The sequence below is a fragment of the Ambystoma mexicanum genome, chromosome 10, assembly GCF_040938575.1.
Source record: "Ambystoma mexicanum isolate Mex_15411 chromosome 10, UKY_AmexF1_1, whole genome shotgun sequence".
NCBI classification, from domain to species: domain Eukaryota; kingdom Metazoa; phylum Chordata; class Amphibia; order Caudata; family Ambystomatidae; genus Ambystoma; species Ambystoma mexicanum.
In genome coordinates, this window is record NC_090932.1 from 1,646,987,960 (window position 1) to 1,647,012,990 (window position 25,031).

Sequence of the window (25,031 nt, forward strand, 5' to 3'; positions counted from 1 at the left end):
CCTTCGGGGGGTCTCTTAATTGCTATGAAGAACAATATTGATTTTAAAACCTTAACATTTTTTAATATAAGTAAAGGATGTATAGCCACCCTCGTTAAAATATGTTGCAGGAAGCAACCCTCACTCTTCTTAATTTTAAATATATACTGGCAACCTGAAGGTGATCTAAAAGCATTTATCGATGCCATAGACAATGTAATCCAAGAATGTCAGGATATGAATGAGGAATTACACATAATCATGTGTGGGGATTATAATTCTGAAATATGCTTGGAAGAAGGCAGAAATGAGTACACGTCTGGTCGTAAAATTGGTGAACTTCACAAAATAAAAAATAAATGGAAATCGAAACTAAGGTGTATGCGCGCAAAGCTCCTTCAGGGAGATGCAGAGGCTATGCTAAGAGCGTTGTACGATGTAAATACCCGTAGATTCTGGGCACTGGTTAACAATGGAGAGCACGCTCAAACAAAAGTTCTGACAACTTGTGTTAATGCGGAGAAGTGGGAAGGACACTTTAGTAGCCTGTATCCTCCACCAACTGTGGTATGGGTCCCGTTACCAGAGACTGAAGATGCCACATGGAATATTCCCTTTTGTGTTAAAGATATTGAATACATCATTGTGAAAAGCTCTCCATCCAGAGCCCCTGGGCCAAATTTGCTCTGCAACAGGGTTATGAAAGAAGAACAAGTTACTTCTTACCTGGTAACGGTCTTTCGACGGGATGTTCCTCCGACGTATTCCTTATCTTTGATAATAAGTTTCCAGCTTGCTGGCCTTGGAAATGTTTTCTGTAGAGGGTGCTGCGCGTCGACGTCCGCCGAGTCGATGTCCCTCGACGGCCACCGTATCGGCGCAGACGTCATCATGCCCATAAATAGCCACGCGCTGCGTCCGTTGCTCAGTTCCGTTTTGTTCCATAAGAAAAGTCATGCCTGAATTGGTTATTGACCTTGAAGGAGCGTAAGATGCAACCACAAGGGAAGTATCACTGTGGGGATGGTTGGGAGGGGCAATAAGGAATACGTCGGAGGAACATCCCGTCGAAAGAACGTTACCAGGTAAGAAGTAACTTGTTCTTCGAAGGGATTGTGTCCTCCGACGTATTCCTCATCTTTGATAGACTCCCATAGCAGTGGCATGTAATTGGAGGTGGGAGTGAGAATGTTATGTATGCCTTTAGGGATGGACCGAATGTAATACGGCCTTGCCAAATCTGGTCTCTTGAGCAGTGGAGGAATCCAGATTGTAAAATTTTGTGTATGTATATGCGGACGGCCATGTGGCAGCCGCACATATGTCTCGGACCGGTACCCCTCTTTGGAGAGCCGAAGAGGCTGCGATACCCCTGGTTGAATGAGCCCTGAGATTTTGGGGTGGCTCTTTCCCTACCAATTTGTAACATTCCAGGATGGCCAAAATAATCCACCTGGAGATGGTTTGTTTGGGTAGTCCCAACTTGTGACCTGAGTATCCTACAAACAGTTGGTCTGCTTGCATGATCCTAGCCATTCTGCTGATGTAAAAGCTGAGAGCTCGCCTTGGGTCCAGCCTATGTAGCCTTTCCTCCTCTTTCCCCGGATGGGGAGGAGGGTAGAACGAAGGTAAGGTAATTTTCTGAGTAATATGAAATTCAGAAACCACCTTTGGGAGGAAATTAGGCTTCACCTGTAGGACAACTTTGTCCTTGTGGAAGACTGTATGTGGGGGTTTACAGGAGAGAGCTAGTAGCTCGCTCACCCTCCTAGCAGATGTTAGTGCTACCGATAGGACAGTTTTAAGCGTGAGAAATCTCATCGCGCAAGAGTGAAGTGGTTCGAATGGAGTGCCCATTAGGAAGTTTAAGACTAAATTTAAGTCCCATAAGGGAACCTGGAATGGTTTTGGGGGGTAAACATTAGTTAGTCCCTTGAGAAATTGTACCACTAGAGGAAGTTTGAAATACGATGGTTCCTGCGCAGTGCGCTTGAAGATAGAAAGCGCTGCAAGACAGCCTTTTACAGTGCCAACTTGAAGGCCTGAGTTTGCCAAGTAGAGTAGAAACGATATCACCATTGGTGTACCACATGAAAAAGGGTCGATATTCTCTTCACTACACCAGCTGCAAAATTTGTTCCACCAGCAGCGGTATAAAGACTTTGTTGCCGGTCTTCTGGCCGAAAGCAACACCTCCATGACGTCATCAGGGAGATTACAATCCTTGTACCTCACCCTTTCAGAAGCCAAGCGTGAAGGTTGAGGGTTCTGGTGTCTGGATGGAGAACCTGACCTCCCTTCTGCGAGAGAAGATTCTCTTTGAGTGGAAGACGGAATGGAGGACAGATGGACATATCTAGAAGGTCCGGGTACCACGTTCTCCTGGCCCAATCCGGGGCAATTAGGATCATGGTTTTCCGGAATCTTCTCAACCTCCTGATCATTTGAGGAATAACAGGGACTGGTGGGAACACGTAAAGGAGTGGAAACTCCCAGTCCACTACGAACGCATCTCCTAGAGCTCCTCTCGGGGGGAAATTCCCTTGAACAGAACAGATCGCACTTCCTGTTGGTGCTTGTGGCGAACAGATCCACCTGAGGGGTTCCCCAAAGGGCGAAGATCTCTTGAAGGACTTCCTGAGCTAGCTCCCACTCGTGGGAGACTGTGCTCTGCCTGCTCAGAGCGTCCGCTGTCAAGTTATTCTCTCCGGCTAGGTGGACTGCCGATAGAGAGATTCCTTCTTGGATTGCCCAAAACCAGAGCTGCATCGCCTCTATGCACAGTGGCAGTGATCCTACGCCTCCTCTTTTGTTGAGGTAGTGCATGGCCACCGTGTTGTCCGTCATTATCAGGACATTTCTCCCCTGTACTGATGGCAGGAAAGCTTTCAGCGCTAGTCTGATCGCTCTCAGCTCTAATAGGTTGATGTGTAGTCTGGACTCCGATGGAGACCAACGACCGCTGATGGTCAAGTCGTTGGCATGGGCTCCCCAACCCGTGAGTGAGGCGTCTGTGACTACTGTCATCTCCGGCCATGGTTGCCAAAACAGTTCTCCTTTCAAGATGTTCCCTGGATAGGCCCACCATTGAAGGTCGCAGGCTACCTTGTCCGGAATCCGGAGGAGATCTTTCATTCTTCCTGAGAATTGAGACTACTGACTTCTCAGTGCCCACTGAAGAGATCTCATTCTCAGGCGAGCCTCTGGCACAAGGAAGATGCAGGATGCCATGAGGCTCAGCAACCTCAAAAAGTGGAAGGCTGGGAGACGTTGGGCATTTTGAAACTTGGTGACCATCTGTAGAATATCTTGAGCCCTCACCTCTGGTGGCGAGGCTTTTCCCAGGGAAGTGTCCAGGACCGCTCGAATGAACTGGAGTCTCTGTGATGGTATCATCTGTGACTTCTTTAAATTGAGGGAGAAGCCCAGTTTGTGAAGGAAGTGGGCCTGGGCCTGTTCCGAAGATACAGCCCTGATCAGCCAATCGTCCAGGTAGGGGTAGACTTGGATCCCTTCCCTCCTTAGACTCGCTGCCACTACAGACATCAGCTTGGTGAAGACCCTCGGGGCGGAGGTCAGCCCAAATGGCAGAACTCGAAATTGATAATGAGTCCCCAATTGCGAACCTCAGGTATTTCCTGTGTTTGAGATGGATTGGCACATGGAAATAAGCATCCTGAAGGTCCAGAGATACCAGCCAGTCCTGGAGCTGGAGGGCCTGAAGGATCTGAGAGAGAGTTACCATCTTGAACTTGTCCTTCCTGAGGAACTTGTTCAATTCTCGTAAATCCAGGATGGGCCTCAGTCCTCCGTCCTTCTTTGGTATGAGAAAGTAGGGGGGGGAGAGGGGGGGGGTTGGGGGGGGGGGGGGGGAGTACCAGCCCTTGTTCCTGTCCGCTACAGGTACCGGTTTTATGGCACCTTTCTCTAGCAGGTCTATAATTTCCTGCAAGAGGAGCGGATCTGGAACTTTTAGAGAGCTGTTCCCCGGTGGATGACTCTGAGGGATGTGTAGAAAGGGTAGGCAGTAACCCTGGGCAACTGTCTCCAATGCCCAAGCATCTGATGTTATAGCCTGCCATTCTGTCAGATGGTGAGTTAACCTGCCCCCTACAGGTGTATTGTGTGGGAAGGCCTCAGAGTAGTTTGGGGGCGGCTGATGCAGATGCAGAGGGTAAAGAGGCACCTGCTGCTGCTGCGGTCTTAGTACTTTTGACCCGTCCACCTCGGGTGGATCTCCTTTGGCCTCTTTGAGCCGGCTGTCCTCTGCCTTTCCCGAATGCGGAATAATAGCGAAAGGACTTTCCTCTCCCAGAGGTTCCTGAGGGGCGAAAAGGAGTTTGGCGGATAGCAGCTCCTAAAGATTTTGCTGCTGCTTCTGAAGTCTGTAACTTTTCCAGACTGTCATCAGCCTTTTTCCTGAATAATGAAGAGCCGTCAAAGGGCATATTCAAAAGTCTGGCCTGTACATATGGAGCAAAGCTCGACTTTCGCAACCACGTATGCCTGCGGATTGTTGTACTTGCCGCCATGGCCCTGCAGATACTGTCAGCAGAAATCGATGCCAGTTTGAAGTGATTCGCACATGGCATCTTTGCCATCTTTAATAATTTTAAGGAAGGCTTCCTTTTCCTCTTCTTCGGGTATGCAGTCAGCCGCTGATGAAGCACACTCCCATAGTGTGTGACTGAACCTGGCGAGCGTACAGGTGGCGTTGATGGACTTCAACGCCATACTACAGGCAGAGAAGACTTTCTTCGCCATAGAATCGTACCTCTTGTCATCTCTATCCTGTGGGACAGTAGGGTAAGCGTCCTACTGCTAGATGAAGTTGCCGCTTGAACCACCAGGCTCTTCGGGGTCGGGTGTTTTGATAAGTATTCAGGGTCAGCAGCCGCTACCCTATACTTGGCTGACAATCTTTTATTGACCGCAGGGATAACTTCAGGAGTTTCCCAATTACATGCAATTTTCCTTTGTATGGCTGCATGGAAGGGGACCACCGGGTCCTCCTGTGGGCCTTTGTCTAATATGTCCGTTAGGTAATCCTGTTGAAAAACAGGTGAAGGCGCAGACCAACCCATACATTAAATAATTCTTGCCATCAGGGTTCTATAGGGTGTTTCAGCATGTTCCCCTGGGTCTGGCTTAACAAATTCAACTTCTGGGGAAGTGTCCAGCCCACTTGCCTCATGTAGTGACTCCTGTAGGTCCTTCAACCTTCTTTCCTCAGAGGTGAAATCCTCTGAAATAGGCAGTGTGGTCCTCTGTAACCCAAATGTTTCCTGGTCAGAATCTTCCCCCTCTTCATAAATTGAAGATAGTCCAGGGTACTCTGACCTCTGAAATGGTGTAAAACCCATCTCTAAGGCAGAAGGAGCCAAACTCGTCGTTCTTGGGCGAGAAAACGTCAATGTCGTCAACGCCGATGTAACAGGCTTCGAAGGCGCCGAAAAAACTGGAAGGGGTCTCGAAGAACTCGAGAGGATCGGGATTCTACTTGAGGGCATCGACGACGGTCTCGGCTTCGTGCCGGAGGCCCTTAGAATCACCGTTGGCTGTGGAGTGGCCTTGGTCCTCTCTTTCATCGGCGTCGACAATGGCGTCGAGTCGATCGCCGATGCGTCGAGGAACCCTTCGACAACGGCGTCGATGGCGCTGATCCGTGCGTTGAAGGAATCTTCGATGACGGCGTCGAAGATGGTGCCTTCTTACCCGATGGCTCATGGCGCTCTCGGGTGGAATGTTTCGCCGGGTGCTGAAACTGGCGGCGTTTTGATTTTTTGGGTTTTTCACCCGGGGTATCACCCTCAGCTGTCTTCGAGGGGGGGTCGAGGCCGCGTTCTCGAAGACGCTTAACATTTTCTTTCTGAATTCCTCCCACTCAGCTTGAGAACTGTGTTTAGTGGGACAGGAGACCCTTTCTGGGGACACAGAAGACTATGAGGAAGGGGACCTTTGACGTCTCTTTTTTGAGTGTCTTGTTCTCGACAAAGGGTGGGAGCTACTTTGAGATCTAGAATGGGAATGTTTGACGGCGAGGAGACGAATGCCTCGGCCGAAGAAACTTTAGAGGAGGTTTTGACTGACTTACCTCTCTCGAGCATCCCCTTGCTCTCCTTCAAGGCTTTCGCCGTCATGGACATACAGTCCTCACACTCCGAACAATGGTGCTCGGATACCAAGCACCACAAGCAGATCCTGTGTGGATCCGTTATCAACATTTTTTTACCGCAGTCTCGACATTTCTTGAAGCCGGATCACGGCGTCGTCGGTTCCGATGAAGAAGCCATTGAGAACGAGAAGGTATATTCGAGTAGATATAGTTAGTTATCCTGACTGAACTCAGCAACGACGTTCCGAGGCCCCACAAAGCGCGGAAAAACGGAACTGAGCAACGGACGCAGCGCGTGGCTACTAATGGGCATGATGTCGACGGCGCCGATACAGTGGCCGTCGAGGGACATCGACTCGACGTACGTCAACGCGCAGCGCCCTCTACAGAAAAAAATTCCGAGGCCAGCAAGCTGGAAACATATTATCAAAGATAAGGAATACGTCGGAGGACACAATCCCTTCGAAAGCTAACTTATGAGCCAAAATGCTATTTTTCTTTTTTAAAGACATCATAAAGAAACATCTAATTCCAAATAGTTGGAGAATGTCTTACATAGTCCCAATTTATAAGAAAGGAGACAGGGCTTTATCAACTAGCTATAGGCCAATAGCCCTTTTGGAAGTTGACTCCAAAATATTTGCAAGCCTAGTTTTAGAGCGTATTCGGAACTGGATGGATCTGTGTAATATTCTGTTGCCCTTTCAGTTTGGCTTTAGAAGTAATGTAGGCACTGATGCAGGAGGTCTTTTAATAAATATTATGCAAAGAGCGGCATGGCCCCCGGAAATCTTCCTATTTGGCATCAATTGATTTAACATCTGCTTTCGATTTATTCGATAGATCAATATTGTGGACCAAATTAACAGACCTTGGGATGCCCGATTCTCTATTGTCAATTGTATACAACATGCACGAGGACTCTAGAATCAAGATCAGACTTAGTATGGAAGGAAATTTGTCCCAAGAAATAAGGGTTAAAAATGGACTTGGGCAGGACTGCATATATGCTCCAACTTTATTCAATTTATACTTCTCCGATATAGGAGAGAGTTTTAAAAAATTGGTTGTAAATTCACCTAAAGTGGAGGGAACTAAGATCCAGTGGACTGCCTATGCAGATGACGTGACTCTCTACGATCACACTCCCATAGGCCTCCAACGACTCTTAACTGCTTTTAAAGAATACATTATCAAAAATGCACTAAAAATTAATTACTCAAAAACAACGATTGTCAAATAAGAAAAAACTAAAAATGAACACTATTTCTAAATCATGAAAAATTACCGACAAGGAACGTAGTAAGATTTCTAGGCTACCCAGTTTTTGCAAACAAGAACAAGGCAAACTTTAGGGCTCTATTGGAATCGAAAATCACGCCTATGGTTTCTCAACTATGTAAAGTTGATGGAAAATACGGTAAATTCTCTTTATTGCCCTGTATTCCCCTGTACAAAAACAGAATAGTGCCTCAACTGTGCCATAGACTAGAACTGGCACCGTTATGGTGCCGGATGGAAGTAACTGCATATGAATCCAAAATCGTAAAAACGATGGTACGTTGCTTGCCAAAATGCATGCCTTTGGTGGCATTAAGATATGAGCTTGGCTTGCATTCGATTAGAAGCACCATAGAATGGCGCAGAATGGCCCTATTCAGGAAGCTGTTAATTAGCAAAGATACTACTCTATATGATATAATGGGCAGAGGCATTAGGAGTGGCGCTCCTACATCAAAGTACCTCAGGGACATGTTGTAATAAGCAAATGAAATTCTGGACAAACTAGGGATCCATAGAGATACACTTATTACGAACCCAATGAAAATAAAAAAAACTCTTGCTTCATTCCGATTGGAATCCAACTGTCCAAGAGGTTAAGATGACTCATTTATATAACCATATGGTCTCGGAATACAAATAAATGGGGGAGCTTGCACCATATCTATCAAAATTTCCCGATAAAACCTGGAGACATGAGTATATGAGATTTCGCTTCAATGTGCTAGGTCCTTGACAAATAGTAGATATTAGAAGTGGTCAGAGTAAGGGATATTCCTTTTGTAGATTTTGTAAACAAAAGGAAAATCTGGAGACCTTGGAGCATCTACTGATCAGATGTAACGGATTTAAGAACGAACGTATTAGTCACTTTAGCATGTATGTACCAAATACAGAATGTGTTGATTTAGATCTTTTGTGGCTTGATATGTTACACGGTAAAAGAATCAAACTGCAGATTGCCGTAGTCAGGTTCTTAAAGAACTATTGTTGTCCTTAAATAAAAAGGGTAAATGGCCTATTCTACAGGGCAAGCGATCAAGCAGTTAGTGCAACTTTTTAAGAAATGGAAAGTATCAAGGTATGTATTAAGGAACATCCAGAATTTGGGTAAATGAATTTTATCTTTTTTTCCTTTTAACTGTACAGTGTTGTAAAAACTGAATTGTAGGTGGTAAATATGAATTTCGTATGGAATGAATTTTGTAAAACTTGCATTAATTATGCTGTTTTTAAACCACAAAGAAATCTTTTGTAAAAGTTACTATGTAACTATAAACACATAAAACAAAAAAATTAAAAACAAATTGGCCGGCTGACTGTCAGGCAAGGACAGCCACCCTGCTGGGTGACTGACAGCTAGTCTGGAATGAATGGGAGAGAACTGAATAAAAGGCAAGGCTTTTGGCTTGGAAAGCAGAGTCGACCACTGGACGAAGGAACCGAAGAAGAACTTGAAGAGGACACCTGCTGCAACTCCTGGACTGTTAGTTTGCCCGGTGAAGCTCTGCTGCAGTTCCAAAACGCCAAGTTTGCATCGACAGAGAAGCCACTGCAAGGCCGACTTCTCCCCTTGAGTTGGTGGGACCAAATGAACCTCAAAGTAAGCCACCTAGACATCCTTCTCGGAGCTGGTTGAATTTCCACAGAGTTGCTGTAAGAAAAGGTAGAGCAAGGGAGAGAGACACCAGTTTGTGTGCGTTGCTTTTAAGTTGGCCATGACACCCAGGAAGCAGGACTGACCGAGCCTGAGCCGCCTCAACAGAGTGCGGGAACCCAGAAGCAAGGAAAGTCCAATCTCGACAGCCAGGAACCGCTGTGTTGCTATTTGCGGTAGACGCAAGGAGCTGAAACACTGAACAGCCACTGAAAGTGAAGTTTGCCGGTTGCAGGTTTTGACCGTCCCAGCGCAGGAGTCCCCTGATGTCCTACCTCGTGTCCCCACGACTGAGGATCAGGAACAGTGAGATCTGCAGAGCTGCACAGAAACAGGGGTCATCTGCTGCATCTTTTCTTCATTTTAAAAAGGTACTGTACAAAGTCGAAGAGAACGTACCTCTTGCTGCAGGGTTGCTTGCATCTTCTACTACACACAAGTCTAACAGCTTGTGGCCCTACATTCATTCATCCTTTTCTTCAAAGACTTCTGAAACATTGTGCAAAGATTTTTCTACTCACCTGCAAAGAAGTGCTTCAACCCATATAGACTCTTGCCTATTGACTTTGCCTGTTTTAACTGAATGACTCTTATTGGGGGATCTGAAATTATTTGCCTGCTTAAGAAATATTTGTGTTATCTTGTTTGCTCTAATAACTTTTCCCCTTTGACTTGCTCTTAACTAATTCCGAATGCCAACAGTAATACATTAATGTCAAAAGCTCCCTAGCTATTGAAGTCACCTGTGGGTGTAGGTCACTGCTGTATGTCATCCCAAATGTCTATTAACCGATTCTGAACTTAAGAGTGTGTGTATACTTTTGAAGTATATTTGTGTGGTGTTTTATAGTGCTCCCTTCTGAAGAAGGCTTACATTAACTGACTGGTAAATCAATTAACAATTACGTTATCAAGAAACCCTGTGTATAGGCGTTTGCTTGAATACTTTTCACTGTGAACCTCTGTGTAACTCCCCTACAGCTCACATTGACCCCTCTTGAGATGAGCCTGGCTACTCCTCCACACTACCAACCTGTGTAGTACAGACTTATACCAAAGGTTGGGTTGCTATTGCCAGGAGGTGAGGGTTGTTGTAGTGCACCCAAAGTGTACTGCATACAATCGTGCCTAACAAGGGAGAAAGGGAAGAGAGGGTGAATGTGAAAGAATGCCCTGGAAGGGGGCGGGGCGGTGAGGTGAGGTTTGTTGATGGGGCTTCAACCATCAACCAGGAGACGGCTGAGAGGTATACAGGTGCAGCTGTCATGGGTCTCGTGGATGGGGAGTACCGGATCAGACTGAAGAGACGCTTGCCTTCCCATGACTCTGCACAAGCAGTGATACTGGTTGCACTTAAATGTTCTGGCGCTGTGTACGTCACTTCCACCGTCCAGATGGTAGAAAAGAGGGTTTAGGTTTGACGGGTCCCCTGTCCAGCATGCTGCGCTGCTATCCCGGCTAATTGAGGCGTTGACCTCGCCAGCAGAGAGGTCTCGTAAAGTGTGCTGCCCAAAATAACCACACTAATTCAACAGCTCTTGGAAATGCTGCAGACAAGGCAGTGATGAAGGCAGCCTATTTCCTTTCACAGAAAATGGAACCTGTGTCACAACAGGTACAGTTACCAATAGAATTGCAAGGGAAAGCCCCTATAGAAGAACAGGAGCTCTGGAAAAAGAGAGGATGTGTTCTCTCGCCCACAGCTTTGCTATGGAGACAGGAAGTGACAGGGAAGATGGTAATACCTGTAGAGCAGCTGCTTTTGGCTCTAGAGCAACATTACCTATGGCATACGTGGACAACAATCGCAGCAGAGCTCCAGGAGGACTGGTTTATTCCTAACTTACAAGAACAGGTAAGTAGATGTGTAGGGAAGTGTGCAAGGAGTTCAAACCCAGAAATACCATGAGGTTGGTGAAAGGGGCTGGGTCTTGCCCAGGCCCTCTGGTCCATTCAAGGATCTTCATTTCAATTTTGTTGACATACCTTGGGAAAGATTTGGAGTAGTACACTTTGGGAGCACTACAACAACCTTCACCTCCTGGCAATAGAAACCCCAACCTTTAATATAATTCTGTACTACACAGGTTGGTAGCGTGATTGAGCAGCCAGGCTTATCTCAAGAGGGGTCAATGTGAGCAGTAGGGGAGTTACACAGTTTCACAGTGACAAGTATTCAAATAAACTCTAACACACAAGGTTTCTTGATTAAACAATTAATATATTTAACAGTCAGTTTGAGTAAGCCTTATTCAGAAGGAGCAAAATTATAGTAACACACAAATACACTCTTAGTTTCTCTAAATCAGCAAATACCCATTTGGGATGTGTTATGCAAAGTTTGTATGCAGTACCCTTTGGGACCACTACACACAACTATGACTACAGATGTAAGCAAAAACAGCCTTTGGTATAGTTCTGTACTACACAGTTTTGTGGTAGCGTTGCTGAGCAGCCAGGTTTATCTCAAGAGGGAATGTGAGCTGTAGGGATGTTACACAGAGGTCTATAATTACAAGTATTCAAATAGACTATTATACTCAAGGTTTCTTGGTAAAACACTTATTAATTTATTTCACAGTCAGTTAGAAAAGAGTCACTAAAAGGAGGCAATCTACATCACACAGAAATATACTTCATTACTTCACAATATCAGGTTCTGGGGCATTTATACTACTTTGAAGGAGGAGCAAAATGGCATTTAGAGCATTTGAAGTAGGAGCAAAAAGGCATAAATTAATAAAACTAATATTACAGTTACTCTAAAACAGTGCAAATAGTTTGACTTCACCAGAGGAGTTGATTCAATGCAATAGGTTAGGCCAAAGTCAATGGGCTAAAGTCTTGTATAGGAAAAAGCAGTTCTGGAAGTTAAAAGGAAAAGTCTGTCAAAGTTCTCAGAAGCAGTTCGTAGAATATTCATAAGTCGGGGCACAAGCTGACTAGGTCTGCAAATTGCCAAAGTTTCAAGCACTTTCAAAGTGAGAGGCAAGTTCTCTCGGTCAGGTTTTCACAGTACCTTACAATGAAGAAACAGATGCAGCTGAAGACGGTTTCTGGCAGTTCCTGCAGATCTCGCTGTTCCTGACCCTCAGTCGTGGGGACAAGAGGGAGGACGTTGGGGGCAGTGGTCGAAGTGCACAAAAAGAAGTAGTGGAGCTATGTTCCCTGCTAGCCTGCACCCAGTCCCTACAAACCCCATCATCACACGCCTCCCACACACAATACAATCCCCCAAATACATGCACCTGTTGTTTAAGGGACTGTTCAGTGTAGTGCACTGAAAGTGCAAGTCTCAGCTTCTACCTATACCTATTTTAAAACGAAACCGTTCTGGAATGCTTTTTTTTTTTTCAAATAAAAAGTATAGGAGCTGCAAAACGTAATTTTAAAAAGTAGAGGAGCACCGCTCCCGCTCACTTCGACCACTGGTTGGGGGACTCATGCACTGCACTGGGTCTGGTCAAAAAGCTGGCAACGGGCAATTTGCCAATTCCGGTAGCTGTAGTGAAGCACACAAACTGGTGTCCTTCTCCCTGGCTATTCGGTTTCCTGCAGCACTCTGGAAAATACAAACAGCTCAGAGAATGGTAACCAGGTGGTTTACGAGTTGATTGGTCCCACCAACTCAAAGGGAGAAGTCGTCCTTGCAGGGCTCCTCTGTCGAGATGAACTTGGTGATTCGGGCCTGCAGCAGGGCTTCACGGTTCTAGGTGAAGGTTTTGAAAACAAAAAGGCTCAAATGCCTTTTTTTCCAACACCAAAATGACTGAAAAAAAGGGTCACATTTTTTATTTTTTATATGGGGTGGGGGGGGGGGCTTCCCTACCGTTTTCTTTTTATAAATAACTTTTTATGTACACTAAACTTAAAAAATATATAAATAAATGTAAAAAAATGCAATCTTTTTTTTCCGGTCATTTTGTATTCGAACAAAAGGTCATTCGATCCTTTTGATTCGATCCGTTGACCGGACACCGGGCTTCACTGGGCAAACCAACGGTCCAGCAGTTGCAGCAGCCATCATCTTTCAGCTCTTCTTCGGTTCTTTCGTTCCAGTGGTCGACTCTGCCTTTCAAGCCAAGAGACACGCCTTTTATCCAGTTTCCTCCCATTCATTCCAGCCTAGCTGTCAAACACCCAGCAGGGTGGCTGTCCTTGCTGGACATCCAGCCAGCCAATAACCTTTGCGTGCATTCCTGTAACCAAGGGGATTAAGCACAGGGAGTTTTGGGCACCTCTCTCACTTCCTGCCCCTGCAGACATCCTGTAACCAGAGGCTGGCTCCCGCCAAAGACAAAACTAACAAAGGGATCAAACCTGGTTTGGTGCACAGAGTAAATCTCAAGGACCTTTCCACACAGAAATGGCAACAAAAAAAAATATGGGGGGCCATTTTGACAAAAACTGCAACCTTGGGTGCTTTACTGCAGCTGAAACAGTATCCAAGAGAAGGTATTTAAACCTTTGGGAAATCTGAAAGACCTCCCTGTATCACTGCACTGAAGGTGCAGTGTGTCACAATGTAAAAGATTGTGCCTATGGAGTTTGTCAGACTCCACAACCAAAAAAGAAGCACAGAGTTCGAATCGCATTAAAACACATGAGTGAAAAAAAAAAACCTCACTCTCCAGGTTAAAAATTAAAAGTCCTTAAATCCAGCAAATTTGCTGGGGGTCTCTAAGGTAGAGGGGAATTGACATTTCTGATAATTCTTCCCAAAAATAACCAGGTGCAGTAACTTCAGATATCTAATTGTGGCAGCTTCTCCATTTTCCTGGCAGCTTGAGGTTGGTCCCTGCGTGCATCCCGATGCTAAATCGGCAGCGAGAGTTCTAGTGTGAGGCATTTCCAATGTGGGAATTTGTGAAGTTCGAAAATCCAAAAATGGAGCCCACTTTCTTTGCTGCTAGGAATAAAGCATGGGTTGTGCTCAGTGTACCACCTGCAGGCCAACGGGTACATGGAGAGACACAAAGTCTGGTTAACTAAATTGTGTGCAGAATTAAATTGTTTGCTTTCCACTGGCTTCATTTCATATACGAACCCAGCCAGGTAAGGACTAGCACATGAACCCTGACAAAATAATGACACGACTGGGAATGACTACACACACTTCTCTCAGCTACAAGTATGACAGACACACACAAGACCACAGCGGTCCTAGGAGAAGAGTTCAAAGAATACCTTACAGCATTAACAAAAAGTGTTAAATTTATATTATCTCAGGTTGTGTCTTCTCACCAACAGACAACAGGAGAAAACGGCGAGACTGCAGACGATCAGCACAAGATACAGCTTCTCCCCAAGGACTGCATCTATATTCGGACCTTCATGCATCGCTAGAACGAGCAGCGTCTCCATGGTCCACACACACAGTGATTTACGTAACTGACTGCTCTGAAGGTGGAGGGCAACAAGAGTTGGATCCACCTGAAATATACTCGAAGGGATAGCAGAAGCCCTCCAACTGCACAGGAGCAGGCATAGAATCTAAGTGCGCCTTAGGGATTCACCTCGTTTCAGTGTGAAGGGGGCATGAATAGAGATCTTGAATTTAAATAATTGTGTGTATATGGAAAAGAATGTCGAAGATTGGAAATTGTGTATAAATTAACATTTCTGTGGTTTTCTTGGTCCTCGATCCCTCCTGTCTGAAGATGAAAACTAGTATTAAAAAGGGGACTTTATTTATAATTGTCTAGTTTTATGAATTCTGAGGAGGAAATACTAAGTGAAACGCAATGCCAATAATCTTCTTTATAATGGTGAATTATATCCTACAAGTAATGCACATGGTTTCACAGCAGAGAACATATGGTATGGCCATATGAGTGTGGGTAGAGAGAGCCATAGAACATTGCTACATCTGCTCTCATCCCCCATGCTTCTGGCATTCCTAGGGTATTTATCCCAAGAGAGATAGAGGTAGCAGATGTGCTATGAGTGGTGCACCTAGCCTTGTACGGGTTCAAGGCAGTTTAAAGGGTAGTCAATTACAGCAATCATACCAAGTGATGAGGAATAGTGAAATGACGGGCATATAGAAAACAACAAGATTAGGTTTGTTCAAAGAGTTCAACTGACTTTGGAAGCAGCTATTTTTACAATGAAATCGATGGGAGCAATATGGACAAAAAGACTGACGGGAATCTGGAAAAATTACAATGTAGAATATCAAATAACCCCTCAGCAGCAGCATCAAAAGCTTTGGCGGACATTCCCGATCCAATACACACTGTTTAGCCACACAGACCTTTTTTGCCTCCCTCCTGGCACCCAAGCAGCAACAAATGCTAAATGACTCCAGGTGACGAGGTATGAGCTATTAGCCTTCATGAACATGCCCGAGTCCATTAAGGAACAGTTGCGGGCACTGAGGCTCATGACTTTGCAGAACCGGTATATACTCTACCTCTTGACAGCAATGGAGGGTGGAGTATGCCAGAGAATCGCGAGTGCCTGTTGCACATTTGTGCCTCCCAATGATGCAGAAACACCAGAACCAATGCTGTCTTACATTAAACGAAAGTGATCATGGAGACTGAGGCTGGGCCTGCTTGGTTGAGCAAATGGGGGGTTTAGGGCAGGCACCACTATTTTAATCAAGTTTCTTCAATTGTTTAGGAAACTCCTTTTAAGGTGAATGGCGAACCTCAGAGACCCAATATACACTATTGGTATTCAAAGAAAAATAGAATAATGTCAAAATGTTCATCAGACCTGGGGTCACCAACAATTGTAGTGAATACTACTGAAAATGTTTTTTCGATCATTTCCAATGTGTGATGTTGATAAATCCAAAAAACAGGCAAGAGAGCTTTGTAATATTTTTAGGTAGTCAGTGAGTCTTAATTATAGATCATTCTTTATGAAGAAGAAGTCTGTATGATGCAAATGCATTTCGGACCTTTACAGGGGCCCTCCTTCAGGGCGAACCTTCTTGGTTGAGCCCCTCTGTGAAGCCTTTTTGCCTATTTTTGTCTTTTTTCTTATTTCTTTCTGTTCTTTCAAGTACTTTTGCGCTGTTGCTCTGCCCGGGTACCGACAGCTGCTGTTATGTTGATTAACCCTGTCCAAGGCTAGTGTTACCACCACTTCATCCTACATGGGTGTCCTCCACCAAATTGGCATGCTTGTGTGGAGCAGCGGGTAGATTGCTGAAATAGTGGGGGGACAAGTTAGGTTTGTTCAGCGCAGGAGTTTGCCCATATGGTTAGTGGGGGGGTTAGGGGGAGATGTTTGTAGGGATGTTCCCCAAGAAGTTGATTACAATTTGTTAAAGTATTAACTAAAGGGGGAGAATGTTGGGATGGTCAGGAAGGGTCCCCATCATTACGATGGATTCATGTTGCGCATGCCATACTGATGACTGGGGTGCAGTGAACTGAGCTGGAGTGCTACTTCTGTTTAGAACTGATACATATTAGCATACACAGATGCAGAAAGAAAGCATTAAATCCACCAAGTGTACATGTATGCACATAAATATAAATACATGTGGAATTCATGAATCTGAATATAAGGAACTTTTTTTTACAATGAATCAGAACTTAGGGTTTTCTTGCAAAATGCACTTTGGCTTCTAAACCGTTTTCAGACTGCAGAAAAGCAGGTGAATGAGTGTATTTAGCTATAGCGGTTGGCCGCTGCAGGAATACCCTTGAGTTTTTATGGTCTGATAAGTCTCCTAGATAGTAGATGTAACTTCCTGCTGTTTGACAATGTGACCAAAGGCGTTTCATTATTTATTTTAGGCAGTAGTAAAACAAGGGGTAAGCTAAGTGCCTAAAGCTATAAAGGAGTTGCAATTGTGCAATAAAGTCAGAGCTTTGTAGATTGGAAAGTTTCAAGGGAATAGTAACCTGGGAAATTAGATGGTATCACGAAGGAAGAGAAATCATTAACCCAGTCTCCTCATATTGTGGGAAAGGTTTACCCCAGCCATGTGCAAAACAAGAGTTATGGTTTACACATCGTAGGTCAGTTATTACTACTAATGAACTATGTTTCCAATACCATTGTTTAACAATGTGTTGTCATCATGACCTACCATGAACGAATCATAAGAAGGTGCATTATGAATATAATAATTTTTGGCCAATGAAAATGTAGGAATTGGTAAAAGATGGGATTTCTTTGAAGAGGGTTGTATTCAATCATGTTTGCGGTGTGAATTGCAATAAAGTATTTTGGGAGTGTTAACTGTTGGAAAAATGTATAAGAAATGTGAACTTATGTGGTATTGTTGAGACTTAGGTTAGTTTGGTCCTGCAACACCATCTAAACGCTCCCCGGAGCTTTGTACAATTAACTTGCTTTATGTACAACTGTTAACTCACTTATTAAGGGGTGTAACTGTTTGGGTCAAGGTGATTGACAGCCTATACCCGCATGAGCACAGCCTGCGAGTAAAAAATTACACAAAAGTTAGTAGAACACTTTCACTGCCACTAGCCATTCAGGTCACTAACAGAGATATTACAGGAACAATGAGCAAGGGGGATACTGTGTAACACACCCCTCAGCACTCTGTATAAGGTGGTGTGCGCTGACTGCACAATATAAAATGTAGAAAGGATAACAAGTATTCCTCTACCCTTGCACACATGTGTTCTTACAAGAAGATACAATAAAATAAAAAGGGAAGCCCAAGGGGCTCCCAGGCAACCCTGCATAGACGGTGCTGCATGCTGCATAAGTAAATTACAGATGCCTAAAAAGAATCAGACTCCAAAAATAAAGTATGGAGAAACACACAAAATGACTCCCACAGACAGAGTAAAATAATGGGTGTTAGGGAGAATTCTCAAAAATGTGCTAATTCCCTACAACTTAGAGACCCCCACCAGCTGGATTTCGAGGACTTGATTTTTTTACCTGGCGAGAGTGTGACCCTTTTTCCCACTCACTCATGTATTTTGAGGGTCTTGCGTTTTCTTGCTTATGGCGTCTAACCAACTCGACAGGCATCTTTTTCAATTGCGTCACATAGCACCCTCAGTGCAGTAACACGGGGAAGCCTTTCAGGCTTCCCAAGGTTTAACTACCTTCTCTGGGATAAACTGTTTCCCAGAGTAAGTAAAGTGAAATTGACTTTACTAGTCTTTAAATTCCTAGACCCAGAACACCCTACTTTACAATAGAGTGCTGGAGGGGTTACTGTTACGCTCACCTGGACCCCACAGGGGTGTCGATCGGACCCGGACAGCTGCGGTCTCAGTCAACGTGATGCGTAGTGCAGAGATGACTGTCTGGACTGACCTGCCTAGTCTTGTCTGCTGGACCCGAAGAAGTATTTTCCTGCAAGTAGAGACAGGGATTAGCCACCTGTGGGTTTTAGTGATGGCCTCCCAACTGTTCTCGCTCTCCCCCACTAATCACCTCCGATATCCCCTTAGTAACCTCACCTTATGTTTGTAAAAGATGAGCTCTCCATCCTGCGTGTCTTGCAGGGGCGCGTAGATAATAGTTACTTCACTGGTTTGAAGGCGTTGGGAGAGTTCCGGTAAGCATTGACTCTGAAGTCCCAGGCGGGATTGTTAAGTATCAAGTTCAAAGAGTTCAATGTGCCCGATGTTCACTCTTGTCCCCTTCCTTAAGTTGCAACTGAGTTCGTGAGAAGAATGTCTCGTAGCTGCTGCTGGCGTTCAGGTAAGAGTGTTACCCAATGCTGTCCGGTAACTATTGCATGCGTTAACGTTTTGTTTTTCTCCCTCTTTACAGATGCGGCATATGAAGATATGGAGAATAATACCGCCGGTGGTAAATCAGGTAAGTCTATGGTGGTAAGAGGTATTTATTGATTCCCTTGGCTCACCTTGTTGTTCTTGTGCCCCTAGGTGCCGGAGTACGGCGAAGAAATGATGGAGACAGTGCCGGATCGAAAGATGCTGTGAGAACTGGTGAGTATGGCGCCGTGCTGGAGCTGGCGAAGCGACGCGTGCAGGACTGATGTACTTTCCAGGTCGGGAGATGAAATGGATCCCGAATCAGGTGAGGAATTTGAAATAAGTTTGTTTTCAAACCTTGTCCTTTTCTTCCTCTTTATTCTAGGAGCTCCGGATTCGAGGCAGGCGTGGCAGAAGACTGGATGCTGGCTGCAGGCACGGTGAGAGTCACGCTGCTGGATGCAGAACACGAAGCATGTGCTGCTGTTCGGGTGTGGTTTAAATAGCCTCCAAAGCAGTCCCAGGAAAGAAGTTCCCCAGGACCACACCCGAGTAATAAATAGTCCCTGTAGTAAAATAGTCCCATACAGGCCTCACGTTGGCTTGGATTTATTTGCAGCATGGTCTGCATGAGGTAAGTAATGTCTATGAGCCTGGTGCCAGGACTGATTTTTATTATGAGCCTGGTGCCTACGGCGCCAGGACTGAACCCAGATAGCCCCTAGCTGGGGCTGCTGGGGTTTTTGTAAATGTCTGGATGCCTGCTCCCGAGGCTGATGGGCTTGATCCGGATGCCCGGGGGTAGGCATCATGACAGTTACTTCGTATCCCGTGTCTAGATACTCATGTAGCAGTGAAATGCTACCCTTTCCTCTCAGAATGGCTGGTGGCAGTGGTTTCACAACAAACTACCATGATTTTTCCTGAACGCAAACTATTCGTAGCTCCGGTTAAATGGCGGGAGCCATATTTTTCAAAATGGCGTCTGAGTCCCCTTTGTTAAAACAGGTCCCGGTCTTTTTTCGCCATTTCTTTGTGAAAAGGTCCTTCTAGAGTTTTTCTCTGCGCGCCAAACCAGGTTTGGTCTCTGTTAAGTAAAATTTCCACAGAGCTGGTAAATCTTCCTTTCCTGGTTCAACTCCAGAACTTTTTGCTTTTCTAGTGGGATATTTTCCATTAATACCTCAGTGAGTGGGAACCTTTTTCCGCACTCACCTGTCTAACTCTTTTTATGGGTGTCATTTTTAAGACTCTCCATAGTGCCTTTTTAAAGTTATCATGTCTACCAACTTATTGGCAATAAGTGCCTGTTGTTGCTGGGTTGCCCTAGGGGCTCCCCATTTAACTTTCTTGTGCTAACCTTGAGTGAACTGCAGTTCCCAAGGGTAGAAAGGGTCTTTGGATCCCTTTTACATTTTATTCTGTGAAACCAGCACACCCCACCTTATTTGGAGTGCTGGGGAGATAGTTTTAATGTGAAAGGGGATACACTGTAACAATTCTGTTACAGTGACAAGCTTACCTTTAATGGCTGGCGGCAGTGATAACCTTTACTAATTTGGTGCACCTTTACCGCGGGCTGTAATCACAGCTGCAGTAAAGGCACCCAAGGGTGCTCATTTTACCAAAATGGCCCCTGTCTTCTTTTTCTGCCATTTTAGTGTTTGTCATTTCTTGTTCCTTCCACTGATATCCAGGGCAGGAAATTCCTTTGTTTAAGTTTTGTTTTTGGCGGGAGTCCCCTGGACACCCCACCCAGGCTCCAGTCAGTCTGTAAGCACAGGAAGTGGGGGAGGAGTCCAAACCTTCCCCCGCCTTTGTATTAGGCCTTCCTTCAACTGGGCCGAATCCCAGTGGGGGGTTGGCTGTCCTGATTGGACAGCCAGACGCCCCTTTCTTGTAAAATGCGGGGAGAGAATGCAGAGGTTGTGTTGCAGTTCCTGATAAATACTGGAAACCTGGAAGCTGAAGTCATGTCGACCACTGGAACCAAAAACTGAAGAGGATGACGAAGGAAAATCGGCAGGAATGAGAGACCGGAGAGACTGCTGTGTAACCGGAGCCTGCTGCAGCCCTTCCTTCCGATCGACCTGGGGCCTCAGAAAACGACGACCCAAACCCAGAGCCTGGTGAGACCCACTAGACCTAAGAAGACCTGCATTTTGAGTCATCCCCCGGGTTGCTGCGATCTTGCGTTCTTGCAATATCCCAATACCGTGGGACCTCCAGCCACTGTGTGGTGCATGGTCTTCAGAATTCCGAATCTCGCTGAAACTTCGTGGGCATCCTGGTTTATCTCCAGAGACACGAATCAAGTCCAAAAAGTCCCCTCACAAGAGTGCTGGACCTTTTAAACGACGAGAATTCAACAGCGATTTTCTGTCTTCTTCTGTGCTCATTGAAAAGGCGCCAAACCCGCAGAACCGCATTCAGCCGCGAGAGAAATCTTGCATAGAGCCTTCTTCATCGATCCCTGCTGCAAAGTCCCTTCTGAGGTCTTGTGTTCAGTCTCCAGGACAAGGAATCCACTGACCGGGCATTTGGCTGCAGTCCCTGAAGTTCTCCTGCTGCAATCTCTTCTTCATTGCTGAGGTACTGTGTTGGCTTGGGTATATACTTACCTTAAGCCTGCTGGGTTTTCTGTGTAGCTTTGGGGTGTTTTCTGTGATTGGGAGGTCCCTCATCCAGTGCACCCAGTCCCACTGCTAGAATCCTGCTGGGGTGTCTTCTGTGAAGCCCCTGGACCCTCTTCTAACCCTAGAAGTAAAGTACTCACCTGTTTGCCCAGTTTTCCTAAGGTACTCTGACTTTTGCTACTAAAGAACTTATTCTAACACAGCGCCTGTTGGTCACTAGTCCTAGTGACCCCCCTTCTGCCACTGAGAACACTCATGCTCTAAGGGAAAGACTTTGAAGGGATGGGGACTTCTGCCTAGAAAAGAAATCAAGTGTTTTTACTTACTTGTAAAGAGTTGGTGGGTAACTGTAATTCCAAGAGTGACCAGTTACCAAAGTTCTTACTGATCTTGAATATGTGATGCACTATTCTTAAAAAAGTATGGTTAACATCTTTTCTTCCTTAGCCACTGTTTTGCCAGTCTAAAAGAAAGTAGATGTAAAGGTATTTTACTCTCCTGTGATTAGGTTGTGCCTCTTTACAAAGGTAATGTGTTGGTTTCACCAGATTGTTCCTATAGGGTAATTGTATGAGTGTCCTCCAACTGTTGGTATCACCAGGTTAGTCCTGCTGATGTGTCTTGCTTCCCCTGACTTGCTGCTAGCCTGTCCTTAAATAAGTCTACATTAGGTTGTTGCCTCCCTAGAATAACTATTCAGTAAAGTGTGACATTGGGTTTTACTTTCCCCTTCATTGTGAAGTTAAAGTAAGTGGGTTTTACTTACCTTGTGTTAGCTGTGTGCCATCCAAAACAAGTTACCAGAGTTACTGCTTACCTCAATCTGGGGTTCCCTGATTTCCAAAGCATCTGTAATTGTATATTACATCCTTCGGTCTTACTCACCTGGTATAACTGTGGGTTATGACAAAAGTAGTATAGGTTTTTACTGCACCTAGAATAAGTGTTTCACTAGTCACCAAAAGTATATTGTCCAGTTGACTATTTATGTGATTTGTTTCAAGAGTCACTGTACAACTGGAAGGGCCTACTGTCCTTGTATTACCAAAAGTAATCTAAAAGTAACCATTGGTCTTTTACTCCCAAAGAATAGACTTGACCTATAATAAATGTGTATAACAAGGTTTTGACTTCCCTAGGTGTTCCAAATAAGGTTTATACTTGGGTCTGTGTACTTCCAAGTATAATGTTGTGTTTTATATTGTGATTTCTTAAAAAGTTGTTAGTACTTACTTAACCCCTAGATTTATCTGGGCCTACCTGTATTTAAATAAGTCCTTTATTTTTACAATACATAGTGTTTCAGTGTTTCTTTGGATCATTTGTATGACAATGTTCACTTGTACTGTATCTACTGCCCTCTCTCCCTCCTAAGAGAAGCCTGGCTGCTCTGTCTACCCTACCCCAAACTCAGGTGGTACAGCCTTATACTAAGAGTGGAGTCTTGTACTACCTCAGTAGAATGATTTTGCTAGTCCCTTAACTCGACTTCAGAAAAACTGTCCTAACAGTCTCTTTGTTCATTCGCCTTTTGCAGGCTTCAGGAGTGAAGACCGCCTCTGGCGCCTGACTCCCTGTGCTTAAGTCTCCTGGGAAACCCAAATGCACTCTGTGGTGATTGGCTGGCTGACTGTCCGGCAAGGACAGCCACCCTGGAATGAATGGGAGAGAACTGAATAAAAGGCGAGTCTCTAGGCTTGGAAGGCAGAGTCGACCACTAGACGAAGGAACCGAAGAAGAGCTTGAAGAGGACGGCTGCTACAACTCCTGGACCGTTGCTGCTGTAGGTCCGAATCACCAAGTTCACATCGACAGAAAAGCCCTGCAACGACGATTTCTCCCTTTGAGTTGGTGGAACCAATCAACTCCAAAGTAAGCCACCTGGATAGCTATCTTGGAGCTGGTTGAATTTTCTCAGAGTTGCTGCAGGAAACCGTAGAAGGAGAGGGACACCAGTTTGTGCGCGTTACTTACAGCCACTGAAATTGAAGTTTGCCAGTTGAAAACTTTTTTACCAGTCCCATTGCAGGAGTCCCCCGATGTCCTCCCTCTTGTCCCCACGACTGAGGCAAAGGAACAGCGAGATCTGCAGGAACTTCCAGGAACAGACATCAGCTGCCTCTTTTTTCATTGTAAGGTACTGTGAAACAAGAGTACTTACCTCTCGCAGTGAAAGTGTTTCAAACTTTCGCAACTCGCAGGCCTAATCAGTGTGTGACCCAACATATGGTTCTTCCTATTACTAACTACTTCTGAGAACTTGTGCAGAGACTATAGTTTACTTACTAGAACCGCTTTATCCTATCCAAGACTTTAGCCCATTGACTTTAGCTTAGCCTATTCAATTGAATTGACTCTTCTGGTGAACTCAAAATATCTACACTGTAAGAATAATTGCAACCTTTCATGTTCTAATAATCTTTGCCTTTTACTCCTCTTGAAAAGTATTCCGAAATAGTATTGAAGTATATTTGTGTGTTATATAATTGCCTCCTTCTTATGAATGTTTTATAACTGACAAATTAATAAATATTTATCAAAGAAACCTTGAGTGTAAGTTTGTTTGAACACCTGTGATTGTGGACCTCTGTGTAACATTACTGCTCACATTCCCCTCTTGAGATAAGCCTGGCTGCTCAGCCCTGTTACCAAAACTGTGTAGTACAGACTTATACCAAGCGTTGGTTTGCTTACACCTGTAGTCATAGTTGTGTGTAGTGGTCCCAGAGGGTACTGCATACAATCTTTGCTTAACAATGGCTGAGTGGGGGAAAAGGTTCCACTCACCCAGGTACAGACAAAATCCACAAGTCCAGCAAATAGTGTTTGGGGTCTCACAAGTGAAGAGAGATTTAACATGACAATGAAAGATGTACTTAACAGAGGAAACTTAGACATATTTACACTGTTGTCAGACAGCCTAATGGACCTGCATGTTTGTTTCTGACTTTTACCAAACCATTTAAGAATGAAGAAATGCTGTATTCCACAAATGTCTGACAATATTCTATTTGAATGTATCCCTCTCCATGCATGCAGTACTAAGTTTGCAAAAGACAATCTAATCAAAACATTTCAATGCTATGTAAACGCCAATATCCACTCTTCTCAAATAAGGAGATCAAGAGGAACAATGCCCAAAGATCCAGATTTGATCAAGAAATAGGAGATGCCGCAAACCATCAAACACGTACCTTAAAGAGATTCTTTGCTTTCTTTTTGGGACTCACTTCAAAAATGATCTGTAAGACAGGACGACACAGGCACATTCATTTTCAGTATTACCAATTTCCATGGCATGGTCATGGCTTCCTATTAGACATTTGTGTGTATTTCTATAAGCAGATGCAGGACTAGTTTTGAGTTCTACAAGTTACAAGGCCCACGGTGGGCTTTTGTTACCATGAAGGATAGGCTGATGCCAAAAACACACACCCAATGTGGAAATGCAAGATCAAGACAGTGGAGTCCCACTATTAATTCTCTGAGAGACAACAGGCTTTTTGAGGTCATTGTCCTAAAATAATTAAGCTTACTACAACTTGTAAAACACTGTCCACAAGCCACATGAGGACTGGCTCAGGATCTAACATGCATAGGGAAAGTCTGAGCCAGAACGTAAAGGTTTAATTAGAACTGGCAAGTTGCAACTGCTCTCAGATAGGAAATTAAATCAGAGGTGTTGCATGCTG

General features: G+C 44.8%; 1 protein-coding gene across 6 annotated transcripts in view; it reads right to left on the reverse strand.

The window, feature by feature from the left end:
• EP400 (E1A binding protein p400) overlaps nucleotides 1-25,031 on the reverse strand; it is a 1,542,855-nt gene that overhangs the window by 335,283 nt on the left and 1,182,541 nt on the right. For all 6 annotated transcript variants that reach the window (XM_069620067.1, XM_069620064.1, XM_069620063.1 and 3 more), the window contains one exon: nucleotides 24,534-24,581. In XM_069620067.1, the coding sequence (XP_069476168.1) occupies nucleotides 24,534-24,581 (48 nt within the window). The remainder of the gene's footprint in view (nucleotides 1-24,533; nucleotides 24,582-25,031) is intronic.